A 26103-nucleotide genomic window follows, 5' to 3' on the forward strand; every position below is an offset into this window, starting at 1 on the left:
TGGTCAAAAAAAGTCAAAAGCTTTGTTTCCACTTACTAACTGCGAACAGAAGAGACCTGGTCAAACAGGATTAACCATTTGTTTGCAGTAGTAAGTGGGAACAGGTTTTTGGTCAAAAAAAGTCAACAGTCTGTTTGCACTTACTAACTGCGAACAACCCCTTGGGTTTTTTTGGATCACAACACTTGTTTGCATTTAGTAAGTGCAAACAGCTTTATATTCTCAAGTTTGGGAATTAGGCGCTTATAAATGAAAATAAATTCATATGTATCTTATTGTGTGCTTTTTTTTTAATAAATAATCTTATTTATTTCAAATGTTCATTTGGTGTCAAGTTGCTTTGTTTGGGGCCCTTTCGTTTTGGGTTAATTTCACAAGTAATATTTAATTCCAGTCCAAATTAAGTATTAACAAGAGTTGTTTGTTTTTGACGCAATTGGTCTAAATCAGATTGTGATTCAACTCAAAAGAAAACCCTAGTGAAAGTGCTAACCTAATTCAGACGCTCGACTCTCGGTCGTTAAGATAATTCCAAAGGCTTCCCTTTGAATGTCTTGTACAAACCAAGCTTAGAGTATTGGTATTGCATTTATGTTATTGTCAGCCATTGATGAGGATGAGGTATGGGAGTAACTAAATGCGAGTGGTGGGCCTTGGTCTAGCTGCTAACCCAACAAGTCGATCCAACTCCTACCAGTCATCTCATTCTCATTATAAATACAAATTTAATTAATGTCTCTATTCACCAAATCTAGTATGCCTAACATAATGTGCTTATAACTTTTCAAACAAATGGAATAATTTAATCCTACCAATTATCTAATTATTGAATATGTTGAAGTAATAGTTTTTGATGTGTTATGTAGCAAAAACAAAAAGATCAAAAAAGTACTTTTTAGCGATTAATTTCACCAACAATAGGGCATGTTATGAATAATTTTCTTTTCATATTGTCCTCTTTTCTTTACATTTTTTGTTGGAGGGTTGAGTGAATGGGGAGCAAAGATCTATAATTTTTAAGCGAAATATTAGATAAAAAATCTATTTATGTGCAATCTGAGTACTAAGAAAAAAGGCAAATTAAAACAAATAAATTAGGTTTGCTACCTAGTTGAATTGTCCTATAAAGAGCTGTAATTCCAATATAACAAATATATATATATATATATACTAATTTTTATATAGAGCCGAGGGATTTTTTGGCGGCGCTCTCCTTATAGTTATGAGTTTTCGCCTTCTTTTCCTTCCCAGATCTTGATCATAGTTTTCTATTGATGAAGTACACTGAGTACAATGATGATGATATACTAATTTTTATAAATCTTACATGTGACATAACTAATATTATATTCGATATATACAGAAGAATTAAATAAAATATCACATGGTAATATTTCAAATGTACTCAACAAATGAAGCCAAGAAAGTACTATATTTTGAACTTTGTGGAGAATATAAAACATTTAGGGAGTGTTTGGTAAAATAGTTTTGTGAGAAATTTTAGCTTATCTTGACAAAAATAGAGAGTTGGGTGGTCAAACCAACAAAAGGTAGTGTTTAGTAAATTACTTGGTTGAAATAGTTTATGTTATCATAAGCTATTTTTGAATAAGTCGGTCTTAATAGTGGGTTCAAAATCAATTGATCAAATTAGTTAATAAAATTAGTTATTTGAATCAACTGCTGCAATCAACTACCAACAGCCAACTATCACCTAGTATTTTAGAGATGTTCAAAATCAGCCCGAATTAATAGAGCCACTTAGCCACTACCTGTATTCAAACCGGTAAAATATATTTGAAAATTAGATCCATCTCGAATCAGAAGCTAACCAAAACCGAAAGTGAATCAATTTCAATAAGGAGGGCTGGCAAAAGCTGACCCGACCTGCTAACCTGATCTGAAACCGACCCGAAATTAGCGGGTTTGGGTTTAGATTTTTGACCCAATTAATTAAATGGGTCAACCTGACCTGATCTGTTTATTAAATGGGTTAGGTTCAGGTTGAATATTTAAACCCGAAAAAAACCTGTTTAACCCATTTATTAAATGGGTCAATCAGGTCAGGTCGACCCACATTTAACCCATTTAATAATCCATTGAAATTTTTTTAAATAAAGAGTAAAGAGTAAAGACAAAGACTGAAAGCAAAGACATAAACCGGTAAACCCTAAACATTTGCCAATTTGCGTCTCCACTTGTTCTGTTCGTCACTTCCTCTTCTCCTTCCTCTTCTCTCTTTTGTGCGATTCTGCGACCTACCGCCGGCTGCCTATACCTTTAGACCTTCTCCTTCCTCTTCTCTCCGGCAGCTTCTTCTCTTCTCCTTCATCTTCTCTGCGGCACCAAGGTAAGTATTATTAACACTTAAAAGTGCGATTTTTCTGTTTTTTTATTGATTTTATTTTTTTAGATTTGAATTGTGTTCGATTTTTTTGTGTTTGATTTTGATGTTCATTGCTGATTGCTGGAAATGATTTTCTCTCTTTAATTCTTCATAATGATTTGGTTCGTGTTTGTGTTATTTAGGGTTCGATTTTTTCGAATTTGTTGGGGTTTCATTTTTACTAAACTGGTAATTTGCTTCTTGTTTTTTATTTCATTTTTCTGTTTCATTTTTATCGATTTTTTTGATTTTTCTGTTTGTGTTATGTTTACTCCATTTTTCTTTATGTTTTGCAAGATTCATATTTTCTGTTTCATTTTCTGGGCTTGTTGCTTCATTGATTTTTATTTTACTATAATCTTTGTGTAATCTGTGTTAATACTGTGTTGATTTTGATTTTGTTTTACTAAACTGGTAATATTTTCTGTTTTGATTTTGATTTTACTCTATCCATTTTTCTTTATTTACTCCATTTTTTGGTTTTCTGACCCAATTTTGATTTTGATGTGTAATTTACTGGTATATCAAAAACCCTAAAAATCTAAAACCTAAAAACTGCGGCGCCTTCCTCAAATCCTCTCCACTCTCCAGTCTCCTGCTTGCTGCTTCTCTGTGCGACTTCGGAGTGCGCCTTCTCCTTCCTCTTCTCTGTGGCGGCACCAAGGTAAGAATTATTGATTTATTTCTTTGTTTCCCATTTTTCTGATTTTTTTTTTGATCGATTTTTTCTAATTTGGATTGTGTTTGATTTTTCTGATTTTTCAGTTCAATCTTCCTGATCTTCAATTCAAGCTTGTACTGTGTTCGATTTTCAACTCCATTAATGGATGAAAGTATGTTATACTGTGTTCCATTAATGGATGAAGCTTGTAATGTTTTACAGTGTTAGCAATAAATTAGTTTTTATATTGTAATTTTGTAATATTGTAATTTTTGGGTCAAATGGGTCAAATGACCTGAAATATATGAGTTCAATGACCTGAAAAAAAAAAAGCAGGTTAAATGGGTCATTAGCAGGTTGACCCGACCTGCAACAGATCAGGTCGGGGTTTCAATTTTTGACCCATTTAATTAAATGGGTCAGTTTCAGGTCAAGGGTCTATTGACCCATTTATATATGACCCGAACCTGAAAACGACCCAACCCGACCTGTTTGACACCCCTTAATATCCAAACTCAAATCAAAGTGACATTAATCCAATGATTGAAACGTGCCTTCCTAAAGTGAACACAAACCGAGCCAATCAATTATCCAAAATTAACTTCTGTATTGATTAACCCATAAAGAAATAAGAATTCAACGACAATACATAAATCAACACTGGACAAACACTAATTGTTAACAATTTTTACAAATCGCAACAATTTTTCACTTCAATTAAATTTGGATGATAGTATGTATGAGTCAGTATGACACATAAAATAAATCATCATGGACTATAATCTAGAGTTATGTTTTACGAATCTATAACGAGGATAGTGACACTAGCTAATATTTCATAATATTACAAACTAAAATTGATCTAATTGAACTCTACATGAACCTGAGAGATTCAACAGTATTGAAATTGACCCCAAAAAATACATTTATCAATCATAATCGATTTCATCCAAATCGTAGTCAATCCATAATCAAATTATATTCGAATTGAATTAAGTCGCTAATCGACTTGAAACACATCTAACACGTCATATACCTAATTAAACCCAACATCAACTCATCTAAATCTTATAAAATCCGTTTTATGAATGATTTTTACTTAGCTCACCCTAAAAAAATATTAACACTAACATAATTTATAACTTAATAATATCCGAATTGAACATAACTAAAACTGAATCAATTCGAATTTCATCGGAGCTCATTTTTACCTATCTACCCCATTTATACACCTCTAAGTAATTGTCAAACAATTCAGAATACTCATTCATTTTTAGTAAAAATAGTACCAAAAGAGAGGCTAGGTATTAGCATCCTTTCTATTATTTTTCTCTATTACTCATTTTATGATTTTGACACTTATTTTAAAATAAAAATTAAATGTCAAAATTTCTCTTATTAGAACTCTATCAAACAATAATAGTCATTAGATAAAGTAATGGACGCTTCATTACATTTTAAGTAATGAAAAGGATCTAACTCTATGGCTAGTGGGTATTGTATTTGATTTGACTATTATTTTTGGACTATTTATATTGGTTAAAAGGATCTCGTGCGCCTCGAGAGAGGTTAAACATAAGGTATTGTGTGTCTTAAAAATTATACACTTTTTGTTTTAGTATATTTTTAAAATTTTATAATATTTTTATTTTATTTTTAAATAGTGTTATTATTTTGTAATTCTTATAAATAAACTCCCTTCAATTCCCTAGTATTGTTCCATTTGCTTATTAAATACTTCATTATTCATTTCTTACTTTTAATTTGTATTTTATTATTAATCTATAAGTTAAAACATAGTTAAGTGGAATCTTATTTGATTTTTCTCAAGACAACAATTATTCATATTAATTTTTCATAATTTTTAATTATGCACAATTAGAAATATTAAGGATTAAATAAGTGCATTGGATATTGCATAAAGTAAATGGGACATTATTAGTGAATTAAAGGAAGTATCTTCTTTCATTTTCTTTTATTTTTAATTTTATGTATATCATTTAGTAATTCCTACTAATTTTTTCATATTTGTATCAATCGTGAGTATCGCAATTTCTTAAAAATATACATAGTATTTCTAAAATACTTATTTTTGTTCCTAAAAAAATTGTTACATTATTTATTTTAGTCAAGGCTCTATCACTTTTTTAAAGTCTTATCCGCACATTTTCTTTCACTTTTAATTTACTCGCATAATTTAATACAATGGTAATTGGCATGTTGCGGTCTTGAGTTGTTCAAAACAAAATTGACAATTCGATATTTGACAAATCTCTTACTAAAATGACATCTTTGATTTTTTAAGTGAAATTCCACGTGGTAGCATCGAATTTTCATGAAACGCCAGTGGTAGCACTTTTGTAAAAATTTTCCACATGGTAGCATCCAGTTTATGCCTTATCTAACTGTCGTAGCATTTTCCGTTAAATTCTTGTCAATTTCCGTTTAATTCACCATTTTGACGTTTCTACCCTATTTAAGTTTTGGTTATTGTCTTTGTAATTTGCCAAAAAAACATTTGAGAGCGTTGATGAATTAAACGTCAAAATGGTGAATTAAACATCCGAGAGCATAAAAAGGGTTTAGCGCAAAAAATATAAAGACAACAACAGTAAGGATAAAAACGTCAAAATGACAATTAAACAAAATTTGATAAGAAATTAACAAAAAATACAATTAAATAAGGCATAAACTAAATGTTATGACATGAAAAAATATTACAAAAATTGCAGTTTCATAAAAGTTAAATCTTAGGACGTGAAATTTCCATTTCTTTAACCGACGTTAATGTTATTGTCTTTTAATTCAACTTTTAAGATTTTTCTTCTTTCTTTAAAATTACTCGTTCCTCCATTTATTCTTTCTTTATCTTCAAATCACTTCCAGATTTCAACTACTCGTTCTCAGACTCTTCTTCATCGCTCAACGAAACCTTCAATTTCATCATCAATGGCTTCCACAAAACCCTACCTCACCCTTTTCTCCCTCTTCTTCTTCATCCTTTCCCTTTCAGCAACTCTCTGTTCCTCTGAATCTCCTTCTACTCCTTCCGTCTTTGATATTCTCCCTCAATTTGGTCTCCCTAAAGGTCTTTTGCCTGATTGCGTCAAGGACTACAGTTTCTCTCCCGATGATGGCAGATTCGTTGTTGACCTTGAGCATACTTGCTATATTCAGTTTGATTACTTGGTTTACTACGAAAAACGTATCACTGGAACTCTAAAAGTTGGCTCTATCACTGATTTGAAAGGGATTCAAGTCAAACGGTTTTTAATATGGTTTGATGTTGATGAAATTAGGGTTGATTTACCTCCTTCTGATTCAATTTACTTTCAGGTTGGTATTATTAATAAGAAGCTCAGTGTTGATCAGTTTCAAACCATTCATACTTGTCGCTCTGGACTTTCCACTTCGAGCGGCGACATTCGTGCTTGGAAGCAGATTTTTGAGGTAATCGTAGTGTAATCTTAATTTTTAATTGATCACTGATTTACGAATTTTTGTTAGGGATTCAAATTTTCTGTAATATATATATATATATATATATATATATATATATATATATATATATATATATATATATATATATATATATATATCATCCTTACTAGAATATATAAATGAGATATCAAGCTTTCAAAAAGATGGACAAGAAATCTCCTATTTACAAAATTTCATCTTTTTTCCCATAAACTTTTATATTTAATGAGTCATATTTGATTTTGAGGAATCCTATTTTTGAAATTGTCAATTATAAAATCTATTTCATATTGTCTTGATGGTGTAGTCTAAATTTGTTAGAGAGACTTTGATCTTGTTGTCTTGAATTGAACTTGGACATTTTTGATAGTAACCAATGGCTATTGGAAACATGTCTTCTTCTGTTAGTCTTTATTTTGTTCATATTCTGGAGTTATGTGTTAGCATTTGGTAATGCAATCTGGCCTTTTGTGGTACTTTCTGCATGGAATGCTTTCAGTATTGGATTATGTGTTCATATGAGTATTATTTGAGGTGGCGTCTTTTCAATATCATCATAGGAAGATTTGTTTTGTGGTTTGGGTATAATGTTACCAAAAACCTACCAACCTAGAGCCAGATCCATGCTGTTTTATTATATGTTGCCACAATTGCCCAATCATGATAGGATCAATGCCTTTTAAAGAAGTATTGTTTCAGTAAATGTTCATTGCATCCAAAACAATTCTTTTATGTGGTATAGCAAATCTTCTCTAATGTGTTGCAGTAGAGTCTGTGTTCATCCTCGGTAAATTGTTAGTTTCACGAGTTTGAACTTAAAGAATTTTAATTAGAATATAATCACTCAAAAGTTTTATATATATGGTGTGTACTGTGTAGCTGTGTTAAGTCTCATTTTTGCTCAGATTATGGAAGATGTTAAATGGTATTGAGGTTGGCTATGTGTGCTATCTTTAATATTTGCATAGCAATGTTCCTATGAACATGTATTTCGGAGTAAAAAGACGGACTGATGCTTATACAGAAAACAAAGTTATCCTATCGAGATCAAAATTCATCTCATTTTTAAATAGCAAGAGCGAAGATATTCCTATATTTGCATGCAGACCCGCTTAATCATATCCTCTCTGATACAAATGCTGAAACAATTGTATTAATGTTAATTTTAGAACTTGATCAGCAGTTACTTCACCTTAGTTTTGTACTAATCACAGATGTTGGGTTTTGCTTGTAATTTTCATTCCCCTGATCTGCCTGTTTTACTTGATATGCAGCTTCCAGCTCCAGTCGACCAAGAAATCTCAATGCTGCTTACAGAGTAGAGGCAGTGCATCACTTGACAGTGATGAATGATGCATAGCTGCGTATTTTTTCTTCACTCCCCATAGTAGTAAAGCAGACTCTGAGATGGCCTTGCCGTAAAATGGATGTTTGGTCTCCGGACTGCTTAGAATTTAGTAATATGTAAATGACCTCATATTTTGAGGGTTTAATACTTCCTACAAGTGTAAAACTCCTTTGGTATTAGAATCGGAGAACATTATGTAGTACTATGTAGACTATCCCACCGTATGTGTGTAGAACTACATGTGATGGACTGAATTTCTATCTAGAAATCTATTTTCGGGTTTTCTACTAGCTTCTTATTTTATTCACTCAACCTTGTTTAGTTTGAGTGGAATTTGTGGTTTGTGCAGGGAATTCTTTGTTGAATGCTGTTCAATTTACTCTTACAATACAAGAACTCCAAATCGAGTTTGGAAGCAATCATAATAATTAATTAATTCATTATACTTTGTGAATGCTTACTTTATCCCACATTCACAAGGATTACAAAGATGGCACTCCAATTGTCAATGGGTTGTTTGGTTGTTGTCGATTGATCAGCTTGTTTGACCTATTTAAAGGGCTTATTGCCTTTGTTAGCTTTTAAACTAACTAGAGTCAGATGTTAAAAGGAGATATTTGGTGTAAAAAAAAAAAAATTTAAGAAATCTTCTTTGTTTATTTTGGCTTAAAAGTTGATCTTTTAACCAATTGAAAAGTCAAATAGCAAATATATATATTTTTTTGACTTTTTAATCAATTAATAAGCTAAAAATTTAAATTAAAAGTTAATTTAAAAATCATTTATTTAACACCCTGAAATTTCATAATTGTCCATTATACATCTATACACCATGTTATATTGCTTTTGTGTAACTATGCAAATTCATCTTTTACTAGCATTTATACATTAATGGGTGTTGTCTCATCACAAGAAGTGTTGGAGTATTTTTTAAATAATATATTTGTTTGAGAATACTTCTAGATTGTTGGATTGAAGATTTAATTGTTTTTTTCATGTAATTATGTATGTCAATTGTCATTGTAAATTCCTTAAATGAACATAATCAAAAGTATATTGATTTAAGAGATAATGTCAAATTTTAAAAAAGATAAAAAAAAATAGATCTTATTGATTAATTAAAAAATGTATTATTGTGGATGAAGTTGCTATAATTTAAAAATGACATCTAAGATAACCAGTACTGAAAAAGGCATGTGGAGAACAGGGAAGCTGTCACAGTCATTGCATTTGCTCAAATGTCCAAATATATTTGAGACACAATAGTGTGGTCCTTTCTACATTATAGTTGCCCATTCAACCAACCAACCACAACTTGACCATACATTATCCAAACTTCAATCCCAAAAAATCAAGATTGACTAATAAATCAATGGATTAATGTTACTACTTGTCTATATCGATATTCTCTCTCTATTCATTTTAATATTTTATTATGTTAGAGCTAAATTTATTATCAATGTTTGTATAATTCGAAAAACATGAGGTGTACACACTCTATAAGCTAAAGAGATACCATCCCAAAACCATATGATAATGGGAAGAAGGACTCCAATAATTTATAATATGTACACATCATTAATCCATTGATGTGGAACAAATCATCCCAACACTTCTCCTTTTCTTCAGCTTTCCAAGCGACCTCTTTATAAACTCTGTGAAAAACTACACATTTATTCTCGAAAATGGCTACCTTGAAGTGAAACTAGAAGAGCATCGTTGTTATTTAGAATTGAATTATTATTTCATTCTTTTAAATTTGCACTATATAATTTTAAAAATTCTTATATTTTTTAGTTGTTTAGTGCAAACTAATGGGACAAATTACACAAAGGTATGCTGTATCAAAAATCGTTGTTCTTCATTGAAAAGTGTAGCCACCTACCATGTCTTATACAACTTGATTAATATACTCATAAGTCAAAACTAAGAAATTGTAGTGCATTTATTGAAACAAGTTATAACCAAATTAACCTAACATGTAAACCTAATGGTAAGTCATGTCCAGTTTGAAGAATCAGATTTATTCACTATACTCTTAAAAAAAATTAAGAACTTCACATAAATAAGAATTATATATAACTAACTAAACAAGTCTAGTTATAAAATCTAAACTCTAAAATAATTGTGTGAGTATCAAATGTAGTCGAATTGCGCTTTAATTTTTTATTTGCCGACGGACTTATGATGCAACATTAGCTTCAAACTCATCCTAATGAAATGCCATTTTATGTCGTTGACTGACTAGAGGATTTCGATTACTCCTTGAGACGCTTACAAATCAATTTTTTATAATACTTCCCATTTTTTTATCGACACTATCAAGGAACTTCTATTATCAATTTCTCATCTTCTGAACGTCCGTCTTGTTAGGCCGTGACAATTCGTCACAAGCCCACAGGACACCTATAGGCTCGGACTCATAAACCCACGGGTAATAAATGTTAACTTGTATACACACTTGATAAGGTTCACTCCTTCCCAAAAAATAATATGGTAATAGGGGGGGATTACCACAGGTATTATAAATAGGTCCATAACTCACTATCTTTAGTGATTTGAGATCTTCCTCACATGTAAAGTATTTTCAACATGGCTAACCCATCATCGGTTCTCCTTCTCCTGACATCCATAACATTCTCATAGATTACGATCTCCCAAAGGCAGTCATTTCAAATGGAGTCAAATTTTTATAATATTGTCTCCTACTCTCCTCCAGGCTCCAACAATGGAAGCTTTAGAGTAGAAATAGAGCATGCATGTTATGTCAGGTTCCGATCAATACAATACTTTTGACTCAAATTGTATCAGGTCCAATTCATTTTGCATAAGGGTTTACGTCAGGTCAACACTAATCCGAGTCGTGTCAAATTCAACTCGAGTCAAGACAATATACATGGGTTACAACATCACATTTGAGTCCACGTCTACAATAGGCTGACCTCGGGAAGTGGAGGCACAAACCAGTATGAGCGGGTCGTGGTGGGCCATTAGAGCAAGATCCAAGCACAAGCAAACTAAGGGTGTCGACAATGCTAGTCCTGAAGAGTTTTACATTGAGTCTTGTTCACAACCAAACTTTATTATTTTTATTTCAGTAAGTACATTTTGAATTGGATTGTATTTAATTTGAAGAGGCTAGTAGGTTTTCAAGTTGTAATTTTAGACTTTCGCTGTCTTGTTATTTCGTCATTACTATTTTATTTCTTTATCACTAGAACGTCATTGGTCCTAGAAGTGGTTTAATTTAATGTCTGATGTGTGGACCGAAATTCATATTTGTGTGAATTTATCTGGTTCACTTGATCCCACATCGAAGAATTAAAGAGAGGTTAACTTACATATATTCTTGATGGGCTAATTCTTCTAATACCAATTGGTTTTAGGATGAACCTCATCGGATTTGTATGTAGTCAACTCTCTTCTTGTGTGGGTCTATTTACAATGCTTTCTTATTATTGTTACTTATTATCCCAACACCCGCTCACATTATGCGAACCCCATCAAGTTCGCATGTGAGATAATCAATTAGGGTAGAAATGTCATTCTTTTCTGACCTACCATTTAAATTTTTGATCGACCAATCGACTTTGATACCATTTTAAGTTGAACTGGACTTATGGTGAACGCCAATAAATAATTGGGAAACACGAGGTGCACCCACTTCATAAGTTAAAGAGATACCATCCAAAAAGCATATGGAAATAAGAGGAAATGTTCCAATGAGTTATAAAGTGTGCACACCATATTTAAGTCATCGATGTGTGATTATTCACCCGAACAAAATCACACAAATGTATCACATTGAATTAAGTTGCTAGATATTAGTGATAGTGACAAAAGTATAGCAAGATATAATGAAGAATTGGAGTGCCAAAGACTATGCCCTTCTCTTGGGGGTTATACAACCCTAAGTTTCACGCTTATGTACCTATGACATTTAGTCATTTACAGCAATAAAGGCAACCAACAAAATCACAAGAGTAGCATTATTTATACATTTTAATAAACACAATGTAAACCCCAAAAGAGTATCAACATTTGAACACCTTAAACTCCAAAAAATTAAATTCCCTAGAATAAAAGGAATCAATTCCACCATATAACAAGACAAAACAACCACCAAAAAAAGATACATTTTAGCAAAGATTATCATATTAAAATTTTGTAAATCGGCTAAAATCAAATCATAAAAAAAGACTTTTAAACCAAAAAGAAGAATTAAGCTTTACCAATGGAGCTTGAAGACGAAAACCCCCTTTTGCATTTGGAGATTCTTCAGCACTTAGTTTCATGAATGGGAAAGTTTTAATCTTTAAAACCCAGAAAACAATCTGCAGATCGAGTAGAATTTGATCTTCAAAGTATGAATTTTGGATCTAAACCCCAAGCAACTACCTTTCACAAACTAGTATACAACCCAAAAAACAATTCACAAGCTCAAAGAACTAAGCAATAATAAGTCCATTTTAGAGGACTTTTCCAAAACATGATTGAAATTTATTTCTTTCCTTTTATTAAAAAAATTGGGAATGCGAGAAAGAGTGTATTTGATTTTTGTGTTTTGATTTTTTAGTTGGTGACAAGAAATAAAATTGTTTAGTACGACTATAAAGTAGGATTTCAAGTGAGAAGTAAAAAAATTATCTTTATTTTCGATTTTTTAACTAGTTCATTGAAAAGCTCGAGGAGAAGGCGCAACTCCATTAAATGTTTGATGAGCATTGATGGTACATGGAAGACGAATCCTCAGGATATGAAGCAGGTCATCGAAGAGTACTTTTCACAGATTTCCCATTCGGGTTCTTTGCAGGATATGGATGACGCTCTTTTGGGATTATCACGTGTGGTCACTGAGGATATGAACGCTTGCCTGGACCAAGAACCTACTGAATCCGAAATCAAGGAAGCCCTTTTCCAAATGCATCCCACTAAGGCTCCCGGGCCCGATGGTATTCATGCTCTATTCTATAAGAACTTCTGGTCAATCGTTGAACAGGATGTTGTTGACCTTATGAAAAACTGGTGGCGTGGTTGGATTTCTTTGGGAGGCATCAACAAGACATGTATCACCTTGATCCCAAAATGCAAAGACCTAAAGCTTATGACTGAATTTCGGCCCATCAGCTGTTGTAATGTGATATACAAGATAATTTCGAAGGTGATGGCAAATAAATTGAAACCGTTCTTAGGCCACATCATATCTCCTAACCGGACAGATTTCATTCCGAAATGCCTTATAACAGATCTGCTCTTATTGCTTTTGAAGCCTTACATTCCATGAAGTGCAAATCCTCCTCCTCCGATGGCTCTCTTACTATCAAGCTCGACATAAGCAAAGCCTACGACCGAGTTGAATGGGTTTTCCTAGAAAGGGTGATGTTACAAATGGGATTCAGTGATGATTGGGTTAGGAGAATTATGAGTTGTATCACTAGTGTGCAATTTTGTTTTAAGCTCAATGGGAGTATTTTTGGCAACCTTGTTCCATCGTGGGGCCTTCGTCAGGGTGATCCTATCTCCCCATATTTGTTCCTTATCTGTGCCGATGCCTTCTTTTCCCTTCTCTCTCGAGCGGTCAGGTTGAATGATATCCATGGAGTCCGTGTTTGTCGAGGTGCCCCAGCTGTTTCTCATTTATTTTTTGCTGATGACAGTATTATTTTTGCTAATGTGTCTTGTGTAGGAATGCTCCAATATAGCTAACATTATTAGTACTTATGAGCGAGCTTCTAGTCAAAAAGTTAATTATGAGAAGACTCAAATCTCCTTTAGCAAGAATGTTCTGCCTAGCTTAAGAGCCGAGATAGCATCTAGACTTACTGTAACTGAAGTGCTTCACCATGACAAGTATCTGGGCCTCCCTAACATCATGGGTCGATTGAAGAAGTCTATCTTTGCGTGTATTAAGGAAAGAATCTAGAAGAAGCTCCAAGGGTGGACAGAGAAATTTTTGTCTCACCCTGTAAAGAGCTGTTAATCAAGGTCGTGATCCAATCTATTCCTACTCATCTCATGAGCATATTCCGCATTCCGGATGGTGTGATCGATGATATCAACTCTATGGTGGAGAAGTTTTGGTGGGGTTCGACTAACGGCAACCCAAAGATGCACTGGCACAGCTGGGCTAGTCTTTGTTTCCCTAAGAACATGGGGGGAATGGGCTTTTGAGACATTGGGTGCTTCAACACTGCTCTCTTAGCTAAACAATTTCGGTGTATCCACCAAGGTGAGTGCCCTCTTCTTGTTGCTATCCTCAAAGCACGATACTTCAAACATTCAAATGTCCTCAATGCTATGCGTGGGTATGATCCTAGTTACACATGGCAGAGTCTTTAAAGGGCGAAATCTTTGCTTATGGAGGGTTTATGCTGGAGAGTGGGTAATGGGCTATCCATCGATCCATATGCTGATAAGTGGATCCCTTTTCATGGTGGTGCACGGAGCTTGGAGGTTAATAATACTGCTACTGGGGCGATGAGTGTTTGTGAGTTGATTGACTTTAATAGTGGCCACTAGAATCTAAGGACTCTCGGCCATGACATTGATGATGACACTCGAGAGGCGATTCTGAGTATCCCATTATCTAGCAACTGGCCTGTTGATAGTCTCTTTTGGTTACACACTACCGATGGTCGATACTTTGTCAAATCAAGCTACTGGTTAGGGAGGCTGGGGGCGATCAATAACCACACAAATGCTCATTCGGGGGCTGGTACTAGAACTTGGTCGAAACTATGGAACTTAGACTGCCCACCTAAGATGCGACATTTCCTATGGAGAGCATGTAAAGGTAGCCTTGCTACCAATCAAGAACAATTCAGATGACACCTTGCTCAAACCCCACGTAGTGATCGATGCCAGGACGAAGATGAAACCACTTGTCATACTGTAACACCCCAGAATTTCCGATCCCTTAACGAAACCAAAACTGTAAAGGACGGGAGGAAATTCGGGTGTTACGTAAAAGAAAAAAAGAAAGGAATTTAGTTAAACTTTAATTATTAACTTTAAAAAGGTGCGTAAAAATTTTGGCAGCATCTGCCTTGAAATTTGACGCGACGAAGATTTAGACAAACGATAAATCATCATAATGAAGAGGCATCAATGGCCTCGTAACAGAATCACGGCGGAAAGGTCATCGCCAAGACCTCTGTCGACATGCTAAGCATGGATCGTGGTTCCCATGTAAACGCTTGGGTTTTCCAAGCATAAAGATAATCCACTGTACAAGCCATTCAAGATACTATAACAAAATATAAAACGATATAACTCTTTGCAGCGGAACGAATTACATCAAAAGGAGGACTCATGCCTCAACCAAAACATACACACTTTCAATTCGAAATCACATGTAGCGTCAAAAATGGTTCGAACAGGGCACGCGTCAAGGTTCTCACTCGATCCCCCCCCCCCCCATATGCAATGCAAGGAAACTCCAAAACCTGCAAGACCTATCTACGACGCCCCTGCTGCTCAACGTAAAGTCATAGACCAAACGTGTCATAGCAGGGCCATCAGAGACAAGCCGTCAACAAGGAAACAAGCAGTACACGTCAGTATCTAGCAACAAGTTATACATGCAACCAACAATCAATTCAACAAAACAAGGGAAGAAAGACACTCCAATGTATAAAAATCTACTCCAACCATTCCTCACTTCTGTGCACTTCTCAATGCCTTCACCATTTTCTATTTCTTCCTTAATTCCACGTATCATCTTTTGTGACTAGAGGCCACCATATTGGGGTTTGCAAGACCCACATGGCAACACCTCAGCCAAGGGCGGTGACGGCCATGCCGGCGCCCAATGGCAAAGTATGATCATACCCCCGTACAGCGACCATATATAGATGATCTATGCCTCCGGGAACTAAACCAACTGGGGTACCAATCCAGTGGAGTCACAGTAACATCCAACTTAATATCTCATCAATAAGGGACTCATTCCCATTCCATCTCATATAATCCAACATTCTACTCTCGCGATATCAGAACTCAATCTCTACCATCTTGACAACTGATTTTCACTTGTAACACAAACTTAACAGTATTTAAATAGCAAATCATATTCAACCTAGCTCGTATAATATTATCACGCAAGGAAAATATATTAAAGATGCATGCAAGAATCAGTTACTGCGTGTACTTACCTGCACTGCAAGATGACAAGCCACAAAAATCGCTTCGAAGGGGTTCTTACGCCCCTCTTATGAACCGGGCACCTATACACGTTTAAAGTAAGACTAATAAGCCTACTTCACATCATTTACGAAGCACCGACTCCATACAAGCTACGCTATTAGCCAATTAAGTTTCGATTCAAGCTAATACGCATTCTACGCATACTCATGCAATAAATTCAACCCATGTTCATACATGAACTACGCCATCAATTCCAATCAAACCATAACATTAGATTCTAGTCAGGTTTATATCAAGATATGTTCAAGAACACGTAATACATGACGTTACACTTAATAACAATCATATCACCTATGATAGTAGTGGTTTATTATTTTTCCAAGGTTTTTAGAGTGAAACGATTAAGAATAAATTAGATTTGTAGCTTGGCGAATCAATAACGATTCGTATAATTTGGGTCAAAGTCACCCAACTTAGCGACACAATTGAACATATCAGTATAGCAACCGAGCTCAAAACTAACCACCTCATCAACGACTATAACCACGATAATACTTTCATTAATGACAATCGCTACCTTAATCCGTCTCAGTAATTATTATTATCATTTACTCTACAACAATGGATATTAACAATACTAGTCACCATTCATCCAAAGTGTCACATACACAAGCTTATACAAGATTTCCAATACAAAACATCATCCAAGCCACAAAAATAGTATATACTACTTTTAATTCATCCACCCCTAACTTATTCAAGTTCAATTCACACTTTCAAATGCTTACCCACTTTAAATCCTATTAAGATATAACTTAATCCAAGCTAAGATTCATGAATTTACCCAAATTACTACCTTTAAATTCATCATAATATAAACCCTAACTTATCTAATTTCAGATCACCATAATAATCAAACCCATAACAAAATCAAGATATTCATACTCCAATTTAACAAATATGAACTCTAAATAATAAGAAATCAAATATCAACACATACAAACTTAATTTGGGTAAGAGATTGCTCACAAGGGGAACTAGAAATGGGTGAGGGTATAAGTGGTGTTGTGGTGGTGGTGGAGCACGAAGGTGGACAGCTAGACACGGCTGCTGCTGCCGGGAAAACCACCACGAAGGTGGCTGCCCTTGCTGTGGGTTCACGTTGCTGCAACAGGGAGGAGGAGGATGAAGCAGCCACTGCTGCTGCGTGTCGCGAGGGAGGAAGGCAGGGCTGCTGCTGCTACGATGGTCGCTCACCGGTGGAGGAAAATGCGGCTGGTGGTGGTGAAGAGAGGAGGCGGCTGCGCCCGTGAGTGAGGGAAGCGAACTGAGAGAAGAGAAGGAGAAGAGGAAGGAAAGAAAGTGACGGCTCAAGCAAGAAAAAAAAAAGGGTTTCATGCCTTTTATCCTTGTTATTATTATTATCATGTTTATTTATTTATTTATTTAGATTCATTTTTTTTCTTGCGAGGCCTAACTAAGAGACTCACCTTCGGGGGCTTAGATGTTTTAATAAAATAATCATTTTAATTCGAACCTCTTTATTTTTTGAATCGTAATTATATTTTTAATATATATATATAAGTTAACATTTAAATTCGTATACGAAAGAAATTTATTAAAATAATTTCATAAATAATTGTAAAGTCTTTAAAAACTATTAAAATATTAAATAATTACTTCATTAAAATCTCTATTAAAATTTATAAATAATTACTTCATTAAAATCTCGGGGTGTTACAGACTACCCCCCTTAAAAGGAGTTTCGTCCCCGAAACTAGCGCAACCAAGGTACTAAATTGTGAGAATTTACATTTGTAATAACTCAAGAAGGTGTCTTAACGGTTTTAAGCCCAAGGAATTAACTCAAAGATCGCGACTTATTGATGCTATTATGCTCGCTCTGTCCAAATATTCATAAATATTTCGTTTCGTGCATTCATAATCATCTAAATTAACTCAACACCCAATCAAAACATGTAATTGTCACACATTTGACTTAACACGATCAATCAAAAGCATGCAAATTTGTAATAGGTCGGTATCATAAAAGAGAAAATACGTGCGAACGTACGAAATTTTATCGCATTCTACCCCCTTTAAAAACTTAGTTACGACCCCGTAACTCACTAACCTCGGAAAAAAGGTGCGGGTATTTCTCACGCATGGAATCTTCAGTTTCCCACGTTGCCTCCTGTGTGCGCTGGTTAGCCCATAGAACTTTCACCATCTTTATATCTTTTCTCCTCGTACTACGCACCTTAGAATCTAAGATCTTGATAGGTTTCTCTTCATAAGATAAATTTTCATCCAGATCTAAGGGTTCGGGATCTAGCACATGAGATTTATCGGGAACATATCTCTTCAACTGCGAAATGTGAAACACATCATGCACCTTACCCAACTCATTGGGTAATGCTAGTCTGTAAGCGACCTTTCCTACCTTCTCTGTGATCTCATAAGGTCCTATAAACTTGGGGCTCAACTTCCCCCTCTTGCCAAACCTCATGACTCCCTTCATTGGTGAAACTCTCAATAACACATAATCCCCTACGGCGAACTCATCAGGTCTCCTCTTAAGATCTGCGTAGGACTTTTGTCGATCCTGGGCCGCCTTAAGTCTTTCTCGAATCATTTTTACCTGATCAGTCATCTCCTCTAATATAGCCGGTCCTAGAGTAACAGATTCACTGAAATCGTCCCAACATACAGGATTACGACAACGACGACCATACAGAGCCTCAAAAGGTGCCATCTGGATGCTTGCCTGGTAACTATTGTTGTATGAAAATTCCACCATATCTAGGCACTCATCCCAAGATCCTTGCCTATCCAAGGCTACGGCTCTCAACATATCTTCAAGAGTCCGATTAGTGCGCTCGGTTTGTCCATCAGTGGCAGGGTGAAAAGATGTGCTTCTTAGAAGTTCTGTTCCCAGAGCTGCTTGAAAAGCCTCCCAAAATTTTGACACATACCTAGTATCACGGTCAGAAACTATAGATCTAGGGACACCATGGTATCGCACAACATTTTTAAGGTAAGCTCGAGCCAACTGATCCATACTCCATTGATTATTCATCGGAATGAATCTTGCACTCTTGGTGAGTCTATCAACGATCACCCATAACGTGTCATTTCCTGACCTAGTTCTCGGTAAACCCAAAACAAAGTCCATTGATATGTCATCCCATTTCCATACAGGAATATCCAAGGGTTGGAGTAAACCTGCAGGTCTCTTATGTTCACTTTTGACCTTTTGACATGTCAGACACCTGGAAACAAACTCAGCAATATCTCTTTTCATCCCAGGCCACCAGAATGTTTGCTTCAGATCTCGATACATTTTATCTCCCCCCGGGTGGACGGAATACATCGAACCATGAGCCTCTGATAAGATTTTATCCTTGAGCTCTGCACAAGAAGAGGGTACACACCATCTACCCTTGTATCGAATGCTACCATCCTCGAATATTGTGAATCCTTCAGCTTTTCCTTCTTTAACCTGCTCCCTCGTTTTTTCCAATAAGGAGTCACTCACTTGATGTGTTAAAATTTCTTCAAAAATTGAGGGTCGAATTGATAAGGCTGTTAATCTGGACCTCAGCTCCCAGTGCTGCACAATCTCGAGGTTCAACTTTTCCATGTCTCTTTGTAACTCTCTAGGAATAGTCAAGGTAGCTACGGAATGATTGGTCTTTCTACTTAGAGCATCGGCTACCATGTTCGCCCTACCCTCATGGTAATTAAACTCCACGTCATAGTCGTTAATCAACTCTAGCCATCTTCGCTGCCTCATGTTCAAATTTTGTTGCGTATACAAGTATCGCAAACTCTGATGATCAGTGTAGATCTTGCACTTCACTCCATACAAGTAATGTCTCCAAATTTTCAAAGCAAAGACAATGGCTGCTAGCTCCAGGTCGTGAGTTGGGTAATTGACTTCATGTGGTTTTAGTTGTCTGGATGCATACGCGACCACTTTCCTATTTTGCATCAATACACATCCCAACCCATACTTCGATGCATCACTATACACAAGGTACTCAAGGGTGCTATCTGGAAGAGTAAGCACGGGTGCGGTAGTCAACCTCTCCTTCAAGGTTTGGAAAGCCAACTTGCACTCTTTAGACCATTCGAATTTCTTGTCTTTCTTCATCAAGTTGGTCATAGGGCAGGCGATCTTTGAGAAATCCTTCACAAATCTCCTATAGTAACCAGCTAAACCCAAAAAGCTCCTTACTTCAGTCACATTCTTCGGTGCAGGCCAATCTCTCACCGCCTCAATTTTTGCGGGATCAACGGCAACTCCTTCTTTGGATACAAAATGCCCAAGGAACGAAACCTTCTCGAGCCAAAATTCACACTTTGAAAACTTCGCGTACAGCTTATTGTCTCGGAGTAATTGCAACACCTTCCTCAGGTGTTGTTCGTGTTCCACCCTATCTCTCGAATACACCAAGATGTCATCAATAAAGACCAGCACGAAATTGTCGAGGCACGAACTAAACACCTGGTTCATCATGCACATAAAAGCTGCAGGTGCATTAGTCAACCCAAAAGGCATCACTGTGAACTCGAAGTGCCCATATCGAGTCCTAAAGGCTGTTTTCGGAATATCGCGCTCCGCAATCCTCAGCTGATGATAGCCAGACCTCAAGTCAATTTTGGAAAATAACCCTGCTCCCTTAAGTTGGTCAAACAAATCATCGATTCTCGGAAGAGGGTATTTGTTCTTCACAGTTATCTTGTTCAGTTCTCGATAATCAATACATAACCTCATACTCCCATCCTTCTTACGAACAAACAAGACAGGTGCTCCCCAAGGCGAGACACTCGGTCGAATGTATCCCTTCTCTAATAACTCCTCGACTTGCTTTTTAAGTTCCTCCATTTCAGCTGGTGCCAACCTATATGGTGCTTTTGATATAGGTCCCACCCCTGGTACCAAGTCTATGGTGAACTCAACAGCCCTAACAGGTGGCATCCCCGGTATCTCCTCTGGGAAGACGTCTAGGAACTCATTTACGATTGGCACTGATTCAGGAGTCAACTCCTCGTCTTCTATCTTACGTACATGACATAGGTAGCTTGGCAGTCCCTTCCTCAATAATGTTTTCATCTTCAGGGACGATACTATCTTCGTTTGCATACCTGAAGTAGCTTTGCAATACTTAACTTTCTTTCCCTTGGGCCCCACAAGCCTGACTTCTTGCCTCTCACATTCAACAATAGCTTTAAACCGACCCAACCAGTCCATCCCAAGAATAATGTCTAAGTCGCACATCTTTAACTCATATAGGTCACTAGGAAAAATGGTTCCCCCAATGGTCAAAGGAACACTCTTATAGACTCTAGTGCATTGATACAACTCTCCTGAAGGAACTGCTACGGCGTACGAAGAAGGTTCAGGATCCTTTAATCCTAACCTTTCAATTATTGATGCAGATACAAAAGAATTTGATGCTCCAGTATCAAATAACGCATTGACAGGCACGGAGTTCACAAGAAACGTACCTGTCACCACATCCTTTGCATCCTCTGCTTCCCTTGTGCTGATGGCGGTTAATTTTCCAGGTGTTGATTGAGTAGTTAGCGCACTGGTTCCCGCACTTCCATTACTTCGACCATTCGACTCTCCGGGTTTATAGTTGCTTGGACTAGGCCGATATCCGTTCCCGTTCTTCGACTGATGTAAGTTTTGACCACGGTAGTCACTCCCATTCCTCTGATTCCCAAAATTCCTCTGATAAAAATGCTGCTGTCCCCCATTCTGTTGATTCGGACGCCCATGCTTGGCATAACATTCGAAGCCACGATGACCCAACTTGCCACAAACATTACATTCTACTAAATTCCCATTACAATCCTTCCCTGGGTGGTTGTTTGGACACCTACGGCAGAAATAAACTCTTTCCTTACTATTACTGTCTCCACTCTTCTTTTGATTGCTGAACCCCCTATGGTGCGACTTCCCATTTCTTTCGAGGCTTGAAAAGCCCATGTGTTTCTTATTCTGCTGGGAATGGTGTTGCTGCTGGAAGCTCTCCTTTCTCTTATCCCCACTGTTGACACCTGCACTGTTAGTTTCAAGCTTCTTTCCCTTATCTTTGTATAGTAGACTTCCCACTTGAGCAGCTCTTTGGTACATCGCATCCAGAGTGGTGTACCGGTCACTATCAACATGCACTTGAATTTCATTGCTCAGCCCCAATTCAAAACGCTGCATCTTCTGCTCCTCGGTAGGGACGTCATCAGGGCAATATTTCACATACTCCATGAACTTCTTATAGTATTCGTCAACCGTTAAATCCCCCATCTCGAGCTTCGAAAATTCATTGGACTTTTGCTTCCTGATATGAGGTGGGTAGTATTTTTCCCGAATCACCCTTTTGAACTCTTTCCATTGCAACGGCTCCTGAGGATCACTCATCAAGTTGTCTCTAGCATTGGACCACCAGTAATCAGCTTCTTCTTGTAGGTAGAAAGCGGCTTGGTCCACTCTCAGGTGCTCAGGGCATTGCACCACGTTGAAAATCTTGTCAAATTCCCGTAACCAATTCTCTAAGATTGCGGGTTCTCCAGTTCCTGTAAACACAGGGGGTTTGTTCTGTGAGATGCTCTTGCTCATGGAGGCTGCCGTCTCAACTTCGGGCGCAGACCTAGATCTCCTTTCCTCGGCTAGCTCCATGACCAGTTCTCGTAAGGCCTTGTTCGAGCGTCTCTTCAAACGTTGACTAGACAACGGAGGCATTTCCCTGCAAACAAGAGTTTCACAAACGAGAGATGTTTACCATTCGTTAAGATAACATGCTTCATCGCCAAAAACACATTTTGTATGCAAATTCCAACCAGGCATACATTCTTGTTTTGCGTGGAATTCATCCTTATTTTGAAATATATCAACTTCACTAAAGAAAATGAACTAGTAAGCTTATCTAAATAATTTTGACATAAACTACTAACCAATGAAACATAAACACATAATCAACTAATATAAGGTTGAATGTAAGTACGGCAACTCGTAGCTTAACTAGGACAGGCACATAAAAAAAATGTAGCCTCTTACGCAACCCATAACTTGCAACATTTGCTCCTACAAACATAATTCATGCTTAAAATTTCAATTAATAAAACGTCATCTGTTAAGTCACCACAAATTCATTACAAAGATTCATTCCAATCATTGCAAGGATCGTAAGCCTAAGCGTGCAAATTCATGTGCAATAATACTCAAAATGCATGCATATATAAATGCACCTAACCCATGTCTACCCATACTCTCAAAGCAGTTTAACTTCGAAAACAAAACAGGAATAAGTACTAGAGAAAACATGAAGCGTTTGGGAACGATAGGAACCACTGGCTCTGGTAACCACCTGTAACACCCCAGAATTTCCGATCCCTTAACGAAACCAAAACTGTAAAGGACGGGAGGAAATTCGGGTGTTACATAAAAGAAAAAAAGAAAGGAATTTAGTTAAACTTTAATTATTAACTTTAAAAAGGTGCGTAAAAATTTTGGCAGCATCTGCCTTGAAATTTGACGCGACGAAGATTTAGACAAACGATAAATCATCATAATGAAGAGGCATCAATGGCCTCGTAACAGAATCACGGCGGAAAGGTCATCGCCAAGACCTCTGTCGACATGCTAAGCATGGATCGTGGTTCCCATGTAAACGCTTGGGTTTTCCAAGCATAAAGATAATCCACTGTACAAGCCATTCAAGATACTATAACAAAATATAAAACGATATAACTCTTTGCAGCGGAACGAATTACATCAAAAGGAGGACTCATGCCTCAACCAAAACATACACACTTTCAATTCGAAATCACATGTAGCGTCAAAAATGGTTCGAACAGGGCACGCGTCAAGGTTCTCACTCGATCCCCCCCCCCCCCCCATATGCAATGCAAGGAAACTCCAAAACCTGCAAGACCTATCTACGACGCCCCTGCTGCTCAACGTAAAGTCATAGACCAAACGTGTCATAGCAGGGCCATCAGAGACAAGCCGTCAACAAGGAAACAAGCAGTACACGTCAGTATCTAGCAACAAGTTATACATGCAACCAACAATCAATTCAACAAAACAAGGGAAGAAAGACACTCCAATGTATAAAAATCTACTCCAACCATTCCTCACTTCTGTGCACTTCTCAATGCCTTCACCATTTTCTATTTCTTCCTTAATTCCACGTATCATCTTTTGTGACTAGAGGCCACCATATTGGGGTTTGCAAGACCCACATGGCAACACCTCAGCCAAGGGCGGTGACGGCCATGCCGGCGCCCAATGGCAAAGTATGATCATACCCCCGTACAGCGACCATATATAGATGATCTATGCCTCCGGGAACTAAACCAACTGGGGTACCAATCCAGTGGAGTCACAGTAACATCCAACTTAATATCTCATCAATAAGGGACTCATTCCCATTCCATCTCATATAATCCAACATTCTACTCTCGCGATATCAGAACTCAATCTCTACCATCTTGACAACTGATTTTCACTTGTAACACAAACTTAACAGTATTTAAATAGCAAATCATATTCAACCTAGCTCGTATAATATTATCACGCAAGGAAAATATATTGAAGATGCATGCAAGAATCAGTTACTGCGTGTACTTACCTGCACTGCAAGATGACAAGCCACAAAAATCGCTTCGAAGGGGTTCTTACGCCCCTCTTATGAACCGGGCACCTATACACGTTTAAAGTAAGACTAATAAGCCTACTTCACATCATTTACGAAGCACCGACTCCATACAAGCTACGCTATTAGCCAATTAAGTTTCGATTCAAGCTAATACGCATTCTACGCATACTCATGCAATAAATTCAACCCATGTTCATACATGAACTACGCCATCAATTCCAATCAAACCATAACATTAGATTCTAGTCAGGTTTATATCAAGATATGTTCAAGAACACGTAATACATGACGTTACACTTAATAACAATCATATCACCTATGATAGTAGTGGTTTATTATTTTTCCAAGGTTTTTAGAGTGAAACGATTAAGAATAAATTAGATTTGTAGCTTGGCGAATCAATAACGATTCGTATAATTTGGGTCAAAGTCACCCAACTTAGCGACACAATTGAACATATCAGTATAGCAACCGAGCTCAAAACTAACCACCTCATCAACGACTATAACCACGATAATACTTTCATTAATGACAATCGCTACCTTAATCCGTCTCAGTAATTATTATCATCGTTTACTCTACAACAATGGATATTAACAATACTAGTCACCATTCATCCAAAGTGTCACATACACAAGCTTATACAAGATTTCCAATACAAAACATCATCCAAGCCACAAAAATAGTATATACTACTTTTAATTCATCCACCCCTAACTTATTCAAGTTCAATTCACACTTTCAAATGCTTACCCACTTTAAATCCTATTAAGATATAACTTAATCCAAGCTAAGATTCATGAATTTACCCAAATTACTACCTTTAAATTCATCATAATATAAACCCTAACTTATCTAATTTCAGATCACCATAATAATCAAACCCATAACAAAATCAAGATATTCATACTCCAATTTAACAAATATGAACTCTAAATAATAAGAAATCAAATATCAACACATACAAACTTAATTTGGGTAAGAGATTGCTCACAAGGGGAACTAGAAATGGGTGAGGGTATAAGTGGTGTTGTGGTGGTGGTGGAGCACGAAGGTGGAAAGCTAGACACGGCTGCTGCTGCCGGGAAAACCACCACGAAGGTGGCTGCCCTTGCTGTGGGTTCACGTTGCTGCAACAGGGAGGAGGAGGATGAAGCAGCCACTGCTGCTGCGTGTCGCGAGGGAGGAAGGCAGGGCTGCTGCTGCTACGATGGTCGCTCACCGGTGGAGGAAAATGCGGCTGGTGGTGGTGAAGAGAGGAGGCGGCTGCGCCCGTGAGTGAGGGAAGCGAACTGAGAGAAGAGAAGGAGAAGAGGAAGGAAAGAAAGTGACGGCTCAAGCAAGAAAAAAAAAAGGGTTTCATGCCTTTTATCCTTGTTATTATTATTATCATGTTTATTTATTTATTTATTTA

The 26103-nt window shown here is 36.7% G+C and overlaps 2 protein-coding genes across 2 annotated transcripts; both read left to right on the forward strand.

Moving 5' to 3' along the window:
- The first annotated feature begins 5838 nt into the window (after nt 1–5838).
- Nucleotides 5839–8165, forward strand: LOC130797125 (uncharacterized). Its single transcript, XM_057659609.1, has 2 exons — nt 5839–6497; nt 7802–8165. Exons 1-2 carry the CDS (start codon nt 5997–5999, stop codon nt 7847–7849), a joined length of 549 nt encoding a protein of 182 aa, XP_057515592.1. The 5' UTR covers nt 5839–5996; the 3' UTR covers nt 7850–8165.
- Nucleotides 8166–13155: 4990 nt separating this feature from the next.
- Nucleotides 13156–13798, forward strand: LOC130828447 (uncharacterized). Its single transcript, XM_057694437.1, has 2 exons — nt 13156–13452; nt 13562–13798. The coding sequence occupies exons 1-2, from the start codon at nt 13156–13158 to the stop codon at nt 13796–13798; spliced, it is 534 nt and encodes a 177-aa protein (XP_057550420.1).
- Nucleotides 13799–26103: the final 12305 nt, after the last annotated feature.

This window comes from Amaranthus tricolor, chromosome 12 (assembly GCF_026212465.1).
Source record: "Amaranthus tricolor cultivar Red isolate AtriRed21 chromosome 12, ASM2621246v1, whole genome shotgun sequence".
Classification (NCBI taxonomy): Eukaryota; Viridiplantae; Streptophyta; class Magnoliopsida; order Caryophyllales; family Amaranthaceae; genus Amaranthus; species Amaranthus tricolor.